The sequence below is a fragment of the Melanotaenia boesemani genome, chromosome 5, assembly GCF_017639745.1.
Source record: "Melanotaenia boesemani isolate fMelBoe1 chromosome 5, fMelBoe1.pri, whole genome shotgun sequence".
NCBI lineage: Eukaryota > Metazoa > Chordata > Actinopteri > Atheriniformes > Melanotaeniidae > Melanotaenia > Melanotaenia boesemani.
Genome location: NC_055686.1, coordinates 15675706 through 15691916, shown reverse-complemented (window position 1 = coordinate 15691916; position 16211 = coordinate 15675706). Strand labels below are relative to the sequence as shown.

General features: G+C 40.9%; 2 protein-coding genes across 3 annotated transcripts; one reads left to right on the top strand and one right to left on the bottom strand.

Moving 5' to 3' along the window:
- Positions 1–1664: 1664 nt before the first annotated feature.
- LOC121639848 (kelch repeat-containing protein) lies at positions 1665–9400 on the bottom strand. Of its 2 annotated transcripts, XM_041985398.1 has the most exons (13): positions 9128–9385; positions 8651–8809; positions 8419–8500; positions 8238–8288; positions 7787–8018; positions 7496–7588; positions 4070–4201; positions 3800–3987; positions 3516–3712; positions 3334–3428; positions 3191–3245; positions 2977–3074; positions 1665–2362 (listed from the first exon to the last, which is right to left on the bottom strand). In XM_041985398.1, exons 1-13 carry the CDS (start codon positions 9187–9189, stop codon positions 2142–2144), a joined length of 1665 nt encoding a protein of 554 aa, XP_041841332.1. In that variant the 5' UTR covers positions 9190–9385; the 3' UTR covers positions 1665–2141. The 2 variants fall into 2 exon arrangements, with proteins under 2 accessions (XP_041841332.1, XP_041841333.1); XM_041985399.1 differs by lacking the exon at positions 7496–7588 and having other exon boundaries at positions 9128–9400.
- Positions 9401–9966: 566 nt separating this feature from the next.
- Positions 9967–15206, top strand: cct7 (chaperonin containing TCP1, subunit 7 (eta)). The gene is made up of 12 exons (XM_041985396.1): positions 9967–10042; positions 10908–10991; positions 11073–11142; positions 11241–11347; positions 11431–11609; positions 11703–11874; positions 12012–12176; positions 12257–12445; positions 12681–12778; positions 13319–13451; positions 14233–14439; positions 14527–15206. The coding sequence occupies exons 1-12, from the start codon at positions 10037–10039 to the stop codon at positions 14755–14757; spliced, it is 1641 nt and encodes a 546-aa protein (XP_041841330.1). The 5' UTR covers positions 9967–10036; the 3' UTR covers positions 14758–15206.
- Positions 15207–16211: the final 1005 nt, after the last annotated feature.

Here is a 16211-nt window from a genome sequence, read left to right as displayed (position 1 = left end):
CAGGAATTAAATGAAGGGATTTTACTGACTTAAAGCAAACAGTATGATTGATGTCAGTACAGTGACAGGCCTACTTTTTCTTTTTCTTTATTTATTTTTGCTTATCCATTAGAAGACATAAACAATTATTTGATGTTCATCATTTAAATAATTTGTATGTCGTTAATATTTATATGTCTATCACCTCAGATCAACTATTCATCTTTATGCAAATTAGTTTGGTGTTGGGCTGAAATCACATGACTTCACCAACCAATGAGAATGCAGCAGATGTGTCAGTCCTTGACTAACATCAGCAGCAACCTTAACCAAATAATTATACAGCTTTCAATCAAATCTACAAGAGTATAAGCAGGTAAATAAGCTTAACACCGGTACAGGTGGCTCATGGATACTGTACTGTTTTTTTCTCTCAGCTGACAGAAGTGGTACCTCGTGTGGTCTTCTACTGCTGTAACCCATCTGCTTCAGGGTCCAGTGTCTTGTGTGGTATTCTGTACTTTGATTTTAACCAGTGTTTTTTTTTTTAGTTCCTCTTGGCTTTTTATCATTTCCAACCACTCTGCCCATTCTCCTCTGACATCTCAGATCAACAAAACATTTCCTTCCAGACAGCTGCTGCCCACTGGATATTTTCTCTTTTTCAGTCAATTCTCTGTAAACTCTAAAGATGGCTGTGTGTGAAAATCCCAGAAGATCAGCAATTTCTGAAATTCTCAAACCAACCCATCCAGCACCAACAACCGTTCCACATTCAGTCACTTAAATCCCTTTTTTTCTGCATTCTGATGCTCAGGTTTAACTTCAGCAGACTGAGAGCAGAATTAATGCAGTAAGAACCAAAACCAAATAGCAGACGTTTGCACAGCTTAGCTACAGTCTCAACGTGGTCTAAATGAGTAAATGAAGAGTGACTGATTTTAAAAGGTAAACACGTTCCACCACATTAAAAATGAGCTTTTCCTCACTTTACTGTAGTTAGGTGGTAAAGTAAAACAGCAGGATGAGGGATGGGTTCGATTCCAGTGAAAATTTCGAGGAAGTCTGGCTTTCCTTTGTCTCACCGGAGGAAATGCCACGCAAAAGGTGAAATCAGTTTTTATAGTTTGTCTTCCGGTAAGACACACTCCCTCAGCATGCAGGTGTGTTGCTGTTTAAACACCCTTTCACAAAGATGACTGTAATCACCATTTAGACCAAAGTAGCAACATTCCTTTACATCGAGGTGTTTAGGTTATTTCTCACACAGATTTTAGACAGGATTCTGAAAAAAAGCTACCAAATACAAAGATGAATGTGGCTCCAATGAAAAAATTAAAGCTAAACACAGCCATATTCATGACAGGATTATCAGCAACTCAGTGGAGAGGGATAAAAATCCCTCTATAGCTCCATCCAGCTCTTGCTTTTTGAAGATAACATCAGTGTTACGCTCACATTAGCTCATGTTCTTGTGGAGTTACCAGGCCTGCAGGGGTCTTATCTAAAGGCTTTTTTGTTTCAACGTGTCAGAGACATTTAAATTACATCGGTCGGACATGATTTGGTATAAAGTATACTTCACACAGTTTGATGTGAAACTAAAGAAGGAGGATTAATTATTCTGCAAATTGAAATTTTAGAATAAAAAGATGGTCTAATAAGCTGAAAAACTACATGTCAGCTCTCTGAATATAAACTTTATTAAGTATAAACAAGAAGAAAAGTGAAACATGCAACAGTTTGGTAAATGCTAAACACAACAGAAGTGATTAAACAGAATATAACGTGGTTTATGCACTCGCAGCTTTTTAGAAGTAATCTGTCTCAAAAACATGACTTGTTTAAAAAGTGAAACCATTTACCAGAATGAAAAAAAGTATGTACATTAAAAATTTAAAGTAAATATGATGCTTTAAATAAACATTACTGCTTTCATTAACAGCAGATCCCTGATGATCATTTAAAAGAAAACTGAATGCTACAGTCAGCTAAGGAGGAAAACACCACTCTGTAAAACATGTTATAATACAGAACTGAAATAAGATAGAGCACATTCGACAAAAAAGCAGAAAAAAGCCAAACTTCAAGCTTATAAATACCAAAGATAGGTGTAACGGGTGTTTAAATCCAGTCAGGAAATGTCACCTCTAACTTGCTCTTTAAAGAGCATCGAGCAGTTCCTCCACGGCAACGGTCACCAGGTCGGAGTAGAAGTTTCCCTCATTGTCTCCTCCTCCGAATATCATCAGAGTTCCTCTCATGGAGTCACCATCTTTTTCCTCCTCTGAGAAGTAACCAGTTGTTTCCATGCTGATGACGGAGTGCCCCGCCCGGGGGACAGAGAGCTGGGGAAGCTTCACCTCTGTCCAGCTGCTGGTGTCTGAAACAAGCACATTACAACCAATTTGTATTCACATTTCTATTGATAGATGTTTTTGTCATTAATACAGAGAATATAGAAAAAAGCTTGTTTGACTTTGTTGAAAAGAAAGACTATTTCTCAGCCTCTCAGATGACCTGGTATAACCCCGATGATCCCAGTTATGTAACTGCAGTGACGCTCGGCAGGTGACCCACTTTGTTTGTTTCCAGACTTTATGCTGAGCTTAGCAAAGTAGCATCTGAGGCTTAGCTTAGACTCTGCTACAGACATGCAAATGTTTAACTTTGGCTCCTGACAGATGTATACTTTCCAACAGGACTGCTTAAGTTAAATTAATTCTGCAGACAATTTTGTGTGGTCACAGCTGATTGATAGGAACACAACCCACAGCAGAGAGCCTCCAATGATGACAAGCACCACATATGAGTTTTGCACCTGCTGCATATGATCCCTGTTACATGGCCCAACTTAGTGCTTTCTGCATAATTTGACAGATAAACAGCAGCAATCAATTTCCTGTTTCAGCTCTTCCCCTGTGGTACAGAAACAAACCACAAAGAGAAAATAACACAGCTGCAATCCTCCCTGCTGGGATCCAAACTGCCTCTCACCTATATCAAAGATGAAGGCGTCACTGAGGGCGTTGTTTCCGTTGTAACCACCATGGATCAGGAACTTGGTGTCTGAGATGGCAGCACTGCCATGCCAGCTGCAACACACAGATACGTTTATTCTGAGAAACATTTACTTGATTAGCTTAAATAAGGGTTCAGTACTGTGTAGACACTAAGTAGGAATGAGGTTTTTATTTAATTAGTTCTGAACCTTCGAGGAGATGGAGATTTCCCAGTTGTTTTGACAGTGGAAAACTCCATCAGACCTAAGAAAGAAAAAATGTATTAATTACACATATATTCCCTCAGTGTGTGTGCAGTCTCATTAAGCAGGTGTGTGTGTGTGTGTCTTACCGAGGTCCAACATGTACATGTCATTATAGCAGACGGGAGTGTCCCACCCACCAAACACATAGATATACCTCTCCTGCATCACACAGGCGGAGTGACTGGAGGAAAAGTGAAGATGGTGTTGGAGAGTTAGACCGAACACAGAAAGCCTTTAAAATGTGTATATTTGGATGAAGCTACGTTACCCTGAGCGGGGGGAGGGTTTGTTTCCTGTGACGATGGGCTGGTACCAGATGGAGAGCTGAGGATCAAAGATGTAAAGCGAGTCGCTACAGCCGTCGGGCTCTGGGTTGGGGCGAGGAAAAACTCCTCCCAACACGAACAGTTCGCCCCGAAACATACTGCAGCTGTGGTAGGCCAGGGGGGGGACCTTACCCTGAGCCTGGAGGTAGAGGAGTGGGAGGAGGACATTAAAACAAGAGGAGAAACAGTGTGGTGTTATAGAAGCATAAATAGGGTCAATACACACCTCCACCATGCTCCACCTCCAGCTCTGTGTGTCCAGTATGTGGACATCGTTGAACCACTTCTTGTTTTTGGATCCTCCAAACACAAAGATCCGCTTTGAGTCGGGGTCGTAGATAGCTGTGTGGCCGATCCTGGCCTCAGGGGTCGGACCCTCTGCAAGAGTCTCCGCTGCCACCCAAGACATGTCCTCTGTTGGACAGAAAGCAAAGACTCAAACTGGAAAGTAAAATCTCCTACATTATTCCGATTTCTAGTCAAATGTAAAACTGACCTGTACAGAGCTTCCACATGGGATCCTTGCAGAACTGCATCCTGGCTCCCTGTCCTCCAATCAGGATGGCCGTCTGGGTGTCAATGGGGCATAAGGTCTGACCCCAGCGTCCTGAGGGGCTGACCAGTGGAGCTGCAGGAAGACAAAATATTAAATATTTCACCAATATCCTCTGAGGGGTGCCATAAGAAGCCAGAATAATGGCTAAACACTGCATGTTGAGCCATTATTTTCCTGTTATCCGTAATCAGACTGAAACATCGACCAACTACTGAAAAGAAAAGGAGAGAGTAAAGGGAAGGGAAAAAGAGAGTGAAGAGAAGAAAAAGGAGACAAAGATACACCAGATAGAAATTAACATGATCAGCTGTTCAATCAAAGAATCAGACAAGCAGAAAACCAGCTGCTACACATGTAAGCTAACATTTTCTTCAAGAAAAATAAAGCTGACAATCATCGGGAGCACCTGCAGAAAAACCAGCAGTTTGAACCGGTTTTTTCCAGTTTGAACTTTAAAGAGATTATCAAGTGTGGGAATATTTTATTAGTCTATATATGAAACCACTAAGCTGCAAAAAGACCACAAAAGAAGATTTGCAGTTACAGTAAAACTAGATATGTATCATGTTACAAAGTTGGTGAACAGATTAGTCTGACTAAATGTGGTTTTATATTTGCTCCAGTTTACTGACAAATCCTTTCTAAGGTGGTGGGATCTAATCCAATCTATAGATTAAACGTCATTAATTCCCCTTGAGGTGATTTCCATGTTATTTGACAGATTAAGAGTTCAATTCACTGCTTTTTAAGTGTAAGAGCTTTTATGCAGCTAGACAGAACCAGCAGGAATTTATCAATTTATCACTTTGCATCCAATCCAATTTTATTTATTAAGCACTTTAAAACAACCACTGTGGACCAAAGTGCTGTACAGAAGAATAACAATATTTTTATTGCATCCTGCTTTGGTCCTAATTGTGGGATATTCAACAACAAAAATGATTATTGATTATCACACCTCTCCATTCATATGACACGCTTCTTTTTTTGCGATCTGGGATTTAAAAGGCCTCTGTTTATGCGATCATGCACAGAGCCAAAAGAGGAAAACTTGTAGTACCACCCTTGTAGCACCAATTGTCTCTGAGAGACCAAGCTTGTCTTTCCAGCCAATCCTTCTTTACCGCTACAGATAAGCGTGCAGCTTGACTCCATCACACTTGTGTCTACGTCTTCTACCAGGAATCTTGGTGTCATGGTAGACAACCAGCTGACCTTTAAGGACCATGTTGCCTCAGTTGCTCGATCTTGCCGATTTGCTCTCTACAACATCAGGAGGATCAGACCCTACCTGGCTGAACACACGGCACAGCTCCTGGTCCAGGCTCTGGTCATTTCACGCATTGACTACTGCAACTCCTTACTGGCTGGCCTGCCTGAATGCTCAGTTAAACCTCTGCAGATGATCCAGAACGCAGCAGCACGTCTGGTCTTCAACCAGCCCAAAAGAGCTCATGTCACTCTGCAGCTAATCGCTCTTCACTGGCTTCCAGTTGCAGCACACATCAAATTCAAAGCTCTGCTTCTGGCTTACAAAACAATAACCTAAACGGCTCCGGTCTACTTCCACTCCTTAATCCAGAGCTACACTCCCTCCCTCTCGACAGCTAAGTTCTGCCAGCGAAAAACACCTAGTACTCCCACCACAACGTGGCGCAAAATCAGTAGCTAGACTCTTCTCCTCTGTTGTTCCCCGGTGGTGGAACGATCTACCAAACTCTGTCCGATCCGCAGAGTCCTTATCCACTTTTAAGAGCAAGCTAAAGACTCAGTTGTTTAAGGAGCATTTCCACATTTAACTTAACTCTTCTACTCAACAGAATGAGTTAGAAAGATTTGTCCAGCTCTTTGGCTCAACTAAGTACTGAATAAGCTGCGTGCACTTATGCCCAAGTTGATATTGTTTGATGAAATTGTGATCTTGTATTTAAACAAAATGACTTACAAAAAAACTATAAAAAAAAATCCAATGCCTCTAGCACTACATGACAGCACCTGGGTCCAACTGGACTCACAGCAGTCTGACTATCACTTAATCATGACGTCCCATGTTGTTTGAATTCTTGCTTGTGTTGTTCTTACTCTCAGATGTAAGTCGATTTGGATAAAAGCGTCTGCTAAATGACTGTCGAATAGAATAGAATAGAGAGAAGTTAGCTTGGTACAGTGGCTAACACAAAAAAAGCTCTGCTGTATCTGGGTCAACAAAGAACAACTCCCAGAGATGTCTCACATTTCAGAGACTTGTAATAGATTCTGATATAATGATTAATTCTGATTTATTAATTGCTTTTCTTTTTTTTCTATCTTTAACGCAGCAGACTGGATGCAACCGGTAAGAGCATAAAGAAGTCAAAACTCAGAAGCTGATCTCAGATCTGAGAGCTGATGCTAGGATTTTGGTTGAAAGTTTCTTGGAATGATTTCTATTTGTAAACATGGAAGCACAGCTGGGGGGCATTCCAGAAAGAAGGTTTGACAAATCCTGCGAGGAAGCCTGTGCTTGAGGTTGGTACATCCCCTGACGTCTTAACCTGCATTGTCGGTTCCAAAACACCGGCTATGAAGTAACTATCACAAGTAAAAGCAAACTAGTGAGAATTTCTCATCTGCACCTTAGAAAAGATTCCTCTGGCCCAGAGATAAGCCCACCTACAGTACCAGCTTGCAAAGGTGGACCTTGATATTGAGTAGGATACTTAAAACTGAAGATTGAGGTAAAAAAAAAATTTAAAAAAAAAACTTGGAGGCATAGCACAAAACGTCAGTAATTGATGACTTGCATCATCATTCTCTTTGAATGAAGCATGCAATAGAGAAGTTGCAAGACAACAATTGAAATAAATATTGAAAATAGAGTTGTCTGTTCATTTCTTTAAAACATACTGGTTTAGAGAGATTTGATCACACATACAATATGATGACCTTCCCTCAAACTTACCTATTTTAGCCATTTTGGAACAGAAAACTCAAGATTTTTGTTTAGTCAAGTTTAACATAGCCAGTTACACCAGTACACCTTCTTTTTAGAATACCCCCCTGAGACTGAAGGAAAAAACAACAGAAATGCCCTAGAAATCATTAGATATTATAAAAATATATATTTTTAGGAACTAAGAGGCCTCCATAAAAACCAAGAAGGCCTAAACCCACAAACGCCTGGAAGACCCATGCCCTGTGCGTGAGTCGCACATCCAAATCTCTTCCAAATTTCCAAAACACTTCTGACAAAAAAACAAAAAAAAACACACAACATTGTTCTGTGAACTGAGGTGGGCGATGTGCATCGACATCAACAGAAGGATGCAAACAAAAATAAAAAGATAAACAACTAAAATGATCTGTAATGTGCATGCATAAACACACCAGTCTGTGTGGGAGTCTTGGCCTGCCTACTCTTCATCCTGGCTGCGCTCTGAGGAGGCGTTCTTCCCACAATCCCCTGCGTCTCTCCATTAGCTGCAAAACGGGAGACATAGAAGCAGATTTGAAAGATGTAATAGGACAGAGAGAAATGCTTTACACCTCCTCACCGAGCCTTCCAAGTCTCTCTGTATCACAAATTATCAACCCCCCTCCCACCCAAAAAAACATCTCATACCTACATAAAGATTTAGATGTAAGTGCAATAAACAAAAGTGCAAAACATTTCCTCACCTGCTGCCTTTGTCTTGGAGACATCTGCTCTGCTAGCAAACAGCTTCTGGCTGATTTTAGTTTGACCTTGAACTTTTCGCACTGGTGAGGTGTTTTCCTTACTACCATTCGGACATGTGTTCTCTTCTTCTTCCATCTTTCCCCCGTTTTTGTCATCATTGTCTTCTTCTGCTGCTCGTCTTCTCTTCCTCTTGCTGTTGTGCTCTCGAGCTGCGAGTGGAGCCACCGTGTCCTGATGTGGCACAGTGATAATAGCAAAAATACTTATATAGTATAGCAACAAGACAAAAATCAATTCTTTATTTAATATGTTTAACAACTAATGACGAAAACACTAAACATGGCTGGTTGGTATATGTTAAAAAATTAACTCTTTTTGTTGTACATGGCTTTATGAGCTAAATAGTTCCTTTCTGACACTATTGGTGGAATTATGTCTTTGTCATATTACCTTTGGGGTGTATTCCTTCACAGCCAAGATGAGCTCAGGCTCTGATTTTGACTAGGAGAGGAGAAAATTGCTATTATGTTACCCCATCAATCTGTCAGTATCTAAAGTTTGTCAAGCATTGCAACTATAATTGTTTTAAGCTAAAACTGCAATAATTTAAGACAGCACATTTCTAGATTACCATGTTTCCTCCCTCCAGAGAAACATTCAGTGTGACGCTGTCTGTCCATGTCTCCTCTTCCCACTGTTCCCATGACAGACACCTGGAGAACAAATGGAAGCATCCAGGGAAAAAATACCAGTACATGAAAATATTTAGTGTTGTACTTCGTTATTCATTCATTCTTTCTAGCAAATCTCAAGGAGTCTATCTAGAATATACAGGATAATTTTGTGTGTCAAAGCAAATTTACTTATTATAAGGAGTAAGTTTTCCAATGGTTATGGGGATGCGGGCATCATTGAGCTCCGCGTTGACGCAGATCCTCTCGCCCCACGGTCCGCTACTGAACAGCACCACCTGGTGGATGTTTGAGGGAACAGCAACAGACACCCTGCACGACCCCTCAGCACTGACAAAATAAAACAAAAGCAAGAGACAAATAAATTAGGGTAATGCTGGGCTTATGGTGTCAATAAAACACGACTGTGTATACATTTTTTTTACTCACACGCGTTTAGTTGTGAAAGCAATATTAATAGATTTATGTTTTTGTGACAAAGATGGCCAATTTCAAGAGGCGCCATATAGGTAAGTTTAGACCTTACGAGAATCGTAACGTTATGTTACAGCGCTTGGATTGAGGTTTCAATACACGTTAATAATGGACAACGCGTAAAGACCTAGTTTAATATGCGCTAGTGTTAAAAGCTTTTAACGTGTTTCCTACCTCAGCAGTCTTTGCGGCGGACCATTAACTCCGAAAACAGCATAAACTCCAAATTCTTCCATATTGCTTATTTCCTCCTGTGGTGTTTTAAAATAACTTTATCTGCTTTTCGTTTTATTTTAACTACAATGTAAAACATAAAATGCAGATATTTCTATCCTACTATTTGTAGCCTCTCCCGCCACCACTATGTGTACAGTTTGTAAACTCCGCGCGAGTTCCGAGCAAATCCTTGTGTGCGCGTATTTTGTTGTTCAGCGTATCCTCTGCGATAGAATATTATAAGGTAAGCGAGTGTTCCGCCCGTGCTGCACATCCCTTAACACATAGCAATTGCACTCCAGGTTGCAATTCACAAGACGAAAGCCAACCAGAGGCCTGACATCAGCGGCGCTGCCAAATCGTAGAAGCTGCGTTCAAAACAACCACGATATGTTTAATATGTTTACGTATCAGCATCTATGACAACTGTATACTATGATAACTCATAAAAAATACTCTTCTAACAACTCCCCAATCAGAAAGCTCTTACTCAAGTAATTCAGAAACACCAATGTGTTAAAAGATAAAGAAAAATACTACTTCCAAATTCAGATGTCTTACAAATACGATATTGTGTTTCATAAGTGTTTGAGCGGTTTGAGCACAACTTCACCGTTATTTAAAGAAATAACATGTTGTTTCATATATTTATTTAATGGTGAACACTTAAAGTCAACATATAAGTAATATACACTACAACTTCTTAATTATACATGTTAAATAAAAAAACAAGCAAATAAATAAATAAAATAAAATTTTTCACTAAATACAGTGGCTTGTTCTTGAATGTACCACAGCCAAGTCTTACTGTCGAAAAGCATTGTGGGTGGGGATGCCGGTGGAAAGCTTCTCGAAAGAACTGCAAAGATGATGGTGAGTGAGTTAGCATTTGTGCTGCTAACACGGCTTGCAATCCGTGCCCATCCATTAATAAATCAATGGTCATTCGTATCGAAATGATTCGTAATGTAGATGGCAAGCTATTGGCAGTGTTGGAAAAGAGTTATTATGCAGAAATCATTAAAAAAATATTTTATGGTTAGCCAGACACTGTTAGCATCCTCAATTCAATGGGCGTATATGATGCTAAGGGCGATGTCAATTAGCGTGTTGATAACTGGGTAAAACACAAACTAGACTCAGCTGGCTACATATTTTCAAAGCTATCAGTCGTGGACTTAAAGAATTTTTAATTTATACGATTTTATATTGTCTGACACAGAGGTGTTAGCAAGCTAGCCGGGGTTAGCTTCTTTGTATGTGTTAGGGAAGTCTTGACGGGTTATTCATTCATCTCGTATTATAAGTTAGTCAGACCTGCGATTGACATTTATTGGCACCATTATTTGTTAAAGTATGCAAACCAATGTTTTTAAAATAATGGGAGCTGAAAACAGACATCCTGCTTTTGACAGTGTCAGTTGGCTGCATGACTGATGGAAGAGTGGCAACTCCAGCCTTTCTTTTCCCATATTTGGTCATATTGTTTCTATATAATATATGAAAATCAAGCATTATTCTAACATTACAAGGATTTCATTAAGACACAGTAGGATTTCTTCAAAAAGATATTTTAATTTAACTTAAACTGAATTAGTTCACCACAACCAATCTAACGCTTTTGGATTTTGTTGACTCGTATTCTTGACTCTGCATGCTGTTACATCAGACTTCTATTTCTGATTCAATGTACTTAATGTATCAACTTCTCCTCCTTCGCTTCCCCTCTATTCTGCAGCCCACGCCGGTTATCCTGCTAAAGGAGGGGACGGACACGTCTCAGGGCATTCCCCAGCTCGTCAGCAACATCAATGCATGCCAGGTCAGGGAGCTACATCGTGTCTCTGGATCTGTGTGGCATAAATTAACATTCTAATATAAAAGGTTATTTTCTCTTGTGCAGGTGATTTCTGAGGCTGTCAGGACCACCCTGGGGCCCAGGGGGATGGACAAGCTGATGGTGGACAACAGAGGTGAGAAGAGATGCTTAAAAACAAACAAAGAAAAAGAAAAAAAACAGGAAATGCGTTGTGGATTATTTGATTGAAATATGTAAATGGCTGTTTTCCAGGGAAGGCCACAATTTCCAATGATGGTGCAACTATCTTGAAACTGCTGGATGTGGTTCACCCTGCAGCCAAGACTCTGGTGGACATCGCTCGCTCCCAAGATGCTGAGGTGAGCTGTTTTTCTGTGGACTTTGGACATTTCTGACTAATTGGAAACCAACTCATCTTTTTCCCCCTGCACTCATCTTTCAGGTCGGTGATGGCACCACATCTGTCACCCTCCTGGCTGCTGAGTTTCTGAAGCAGCTGAAGGCTTATGTGGAAGAGGGTCTCCACCCTCAGACCATCATCAGAGCGTTCCGCACAGCCACCAACCTCGCTGTCAACAAGATCAAGGAGATTGCCGTTTCTGTGAAGAAAGATGATAAACAGTAAGTGGTGACTTCTACTGTAAAATATTTTAAACATCTGAGCTGTCATCTCTTCATGGAAATGTCCTAAAAGTTGCTTTTCTATTTTGCCAGAGAGCAGAGGCAGTTGTTGGAAAAATGTGCAGCTACAGCTCTGAACTCCAAGCTAATTGCTGGTCAGAAGGATTTTTTTTCTAAAATGGTGGTGGATGCTGTCATGTTTCTGGATGAGCTGCTCTCTCTGAAGATGATTGGCATCAAGAAGGTGCAGGGAGGTGCCCTTGAGGTTGGTGTCCGCTGCTCAACAAAAAAAGAAAGGCAGTCCACATCTGAGCCATTTGCACAACTTTCTAAATACATTTGTTTCATGAGTTCCTTAATAAATTGTATTAAAAAAATTTTTTCTGCTCTCTCACTGCACAGGATTCCCAGTTGATCTCTGGTGTTGCGTTCAAGAAGACCTTTTCCTATGCCGGGTTTGAAATGCAGCCCAAACGCTACGAGAATCCAAAGATCGCTCTGCTCAATGTGGAGCTGGAGCTGAAGGCTGAGAAGGATAACGCAGAAGTCCGCGTAAAGTCTGTGGAGGTTCGTTATCTCTACAGCAAACGTAAAGTCTTGAAATCATCACTATTTTCTTGCTCTTCTCATCAGAATCTTTTCTGCAGGACTACCAGGCCATTGTGGATGCAGAATGGAACATCCTGTATGACAAACTGGAGAAGATCTACAAGTCAGGAGCCAAGGTGGTTCTTTCTAAGTTACCTATCGGTGATGTGGCCACCCAGTACTTTGCAGACAGAGACCTGTTCTGTGCTGGCAGGGTGCAGGAGGAGGACCTGAGGAGAACCATGATGGTGAGACAAACCAAAGCTGACTGAATACACCGTGATGCTGAAGAAATATGCAAAACAGTTTAAATTTGTTAAACAGTGACTGAAACAGCTTGGATTATTTATTCAACTGTAACTGTTTTAAAATAATAATTTAACTTTAAAAGGTGTCTTTCCAGGCTGAAGTTCGTGATAGAAAACCATATTTCTGTACTTTGATCAGAAGCGGTTAAAAGCTTGTGTTTAATGTAACCATCAGGCCTGTGGAGGCTCCATACAGACTTCTGTAGGAAGCCTGACGAACGACGTCTTGGGTCAGTGTGAACTTTTTGAAGAAGCCCAAGTGGGAGGAGATAGGTAAGAATCGACTAAAAGAAGAGGTCTAATTTGCATCGTAACTAAACGCAGAGCTGTGTGAAAGTCTTCCAACAGCCCTTATTTTTTATTTATTTATTTTATTTTAATTTCCATCTAGGAGAAATAAAGTATTTTCACTCATTTCTCTCATGCTAGGAAATATTTAAAGTGTTAATGTGGACGTTTTTGTTCTTACAATCCACCACTGGAATGTGTCCAAAACAATTGGGGACTGTAGTGCATGTGGGCCTGAATCCTGGATGTTAAAGTATAACGGAGGTCATACCAGATATTGACTTTGGAACTTATAAAACTTGAACAACCTTTGTTTTTGCCCTGTGTCCTTTTACCTCCACCTATTTCCCATTTCCATGATAATATATAAAGAAATAAGTGTTGGCTCAAGATTTTTGCACAGCACTATAAATGTAATCTATTGCATGTAAAAAGCTTATATATAGTTTTTATAATAATTACTCTGTCTTGATGCTTAAATTTTGGAGTGATCACAGTGAAAACAGTTCTTGTTTTTCCTCTTAGGTACAACTTCTTCAAAGGCTGCCCAAAAGCGAAGACGTGCACCATCATCCTGAGAGGTGGAGCGGAACAGTTCACAGAAGAAACGGAGCGATCGCTGCACGACGCCATCATGATCGTACGCAGAGCCATCAAGGTCAGCTCCGCCTGGATAACAGTAGCTGTGGAGGTTTTTCCTGCTGAGCTCCTGAAGTCACATTACGTGATGCAAATGTATTAACAGTTCCCAACTCCCGATACAAAATGAAGGAAACCTGAATTTGCTAGATTGTACAGTAGGGAACACATGTTAGCAATGCCATGCGTTTACAGTTTCCTGTGACTTGTTATCTGAGTTGTATTTGAGCAATCAGAATTTAGGTTGGAGTCGATCTCATCGTTTTCATCTGCTTTGGGGTAAATGCTGCAACTACTAACATTTACAGTTGCACTAATTTTTCCTGAACATGACTACCTTTAGCAAGTAGTGAGGCTGGAGATTCATCCAGCATGTTTGCAGGTTGTTTGACAAACACAAATAATTTCAGACATGGGAGAGTTTGTAGTTGTAGTTCTTGTGGATTGTTTTTTCCCTTCTAGTGGGTGGTTAACTTAAGCCTTTGATAGCACAAAAATAAAGATTGAAAAGATGCTTACTCTTTCACCTAACCAAAATTTTGTCCACTCATAGTTGATTGGATTTTAAAAAGTAAACAGCAGAGATTTGACCAGGAACCAGGTAGCAGTCGCATGATTTTTAACCCTTGTTCAAGGACATTCACACACATCCGACTCAGATGTCTTTTAATTTTATGTCACCGAACCTCAAACATTTAATAAATATATTCCAAGTTGGAGCTGAAGCTATCTGATATCTTTAGAAGTAGTTGGCAAGTTTGTGCCTCAAGTCTGACGCAGTCGTATAAACTCTTTTGAAGAATGACTCCATTGTAGCCGGTGGAGGAGCCATAGAGATGGAGCTGTCCAAGTACCTGCGGGATTACTCCAGAACCATCCCCGGAAAGCAGCAGCTGCTGATCGGAGCGTACGCCAAGGCCCTGGAGATCATTCCCCGACAGCTGTGTGACAACGCCGGCTTTGATGCCACCAACATCCTCAATAAACTCCGTGCAAAACATGCACAGGTAGAAAACTCAAAACAGTATCCCTAATCTTACACAAGGATGTCCCCCTCCACCGTTGCTGACTTTAGGTCACCTCTTTCCTTACAGGGTGGCATGTGGTACGGCGTGGACATCAACAACGAGGACATCGCAGATAACTTCGCTGCCTGCGTCTGGGAGCCGTCCATCGTGCGGATAAACGCCCTGACGGCAGCGTCAGAGGCAGCTTGTCTCATCCTCTCGGTGGACGAGACGATCAAGAACCCCCGCAGCAGTGTGGACGGTCCTCCAGGTGGCGTTGGCAGGGGACGGGGCCGCGGGAGACCACATGCTCACTAACAACGAGCAATAGGAAAACCCCATTTTATAGACGCATTAAAATCCAAATGCAGAAAGCAGTGTTAAGGTTTGGTTACAGCTTAGCACGTTCACCTGCGTTTAGGTTTTAATTCTTAATAAAATGAGGTGTTGTAACCAGCCGTGCACAAACGGCAGGTGCAGTGAAACAAAGAAGTTCATTAGCAATTTCTACTCAGATTCTGTGGACTTTTGACCGTTTTTTTTTTTTTTTTGTTTGTTTATTTGTTTCCCACCTGTAGTTTTTCTTACTGAAGCTTTGACCTGGTAACGTCAGTTTAACATTTCAAGCATCTTTCCTCCTGTACCCACCTTACTGTGAAATGCTGGTGAAATAGAAGCAGGGGGACGGCTTTCTCTCAGATTTCTGTCACCTTAAGTTCTGCCTCTGACCTTCCAGTCAGGTTTTAAGAGGCAAACTTATGTGGGAGCACCGATGGCGTGCTAAGCCGTTCTGAACCATCTGTTGGTCATGCTGTGTGGCGCTATTTATTGGACCATTCTTATCAATAAAGTCACAGCTGAAATCACACCGCTGGCTGATTGTCCTGTTTGTTGTCATAGCAACCTTGGTATAAACAGGCTTGAGAATGAGGCTTATCAAACTAAACAATCTGATGAATTCAGTTTAACCTGAGTCACCATTGTTAAACTGAAAACTAGTTTATTACAAAAGACACAAGTTAGTTAGTTAGTTGGTCAGGATTGCTCAACTAGAAGTGATGCAAGACTTTCACCAGTACATCACCATGTCACGAGACCTATTGCTAGTTCTTCCTTGGGCCCTACTCCTCTATTATGTATTTATTATTGTATTTAGATGATGATGCCTTAAAATAGGGCGGGGGGGGTCACCTTTGCAAGACAAAGGAGTAGGAACAAATGGTTGGACCAAGAGGAGGCTTAGGACTGGGCCTTAACCTTGGCATAATCAAGACGGCTGCAGTCTTGACAGGTCGTGTCCTTTCTGTTTTCTTCTGGCTGTGAACCACTTCTGATCTGAGTGTGTCAGTTCTTGGGTGAGGATCTTGATATGACAACTTTTATTGTCTTGAGCTAGAACCAGTTATCTTTAGCTGTGTAATGGGGAAGACTATCTGTTTATTTTAGTCTAGTTTTTATTTACAGGGAGAATGCTGTCAGCTCAAGTTACTGTACTGTTACTAGAAAAGAAGTCATGCCTATGTAGCATTAAGATTCAATAGTATTCTCAGTTTTCAAGGGTTTCTCTAGTCAGCATTCTCAAGTGTGATCATTCTGCCTGCAGCCTTTATACTCCATCTCATTCAGGAATTAAGCTGCAGTAAACCAAGATCATGCTCCAAAATTATCCAAAACCTGTAGTATTTAGCTACAACTTCTTCTCCCCCCCATGTTTTCTCTCTGCATGAATTCCCTTTAATGCCAAACTAATCAATAACTAATTTTATATCTCA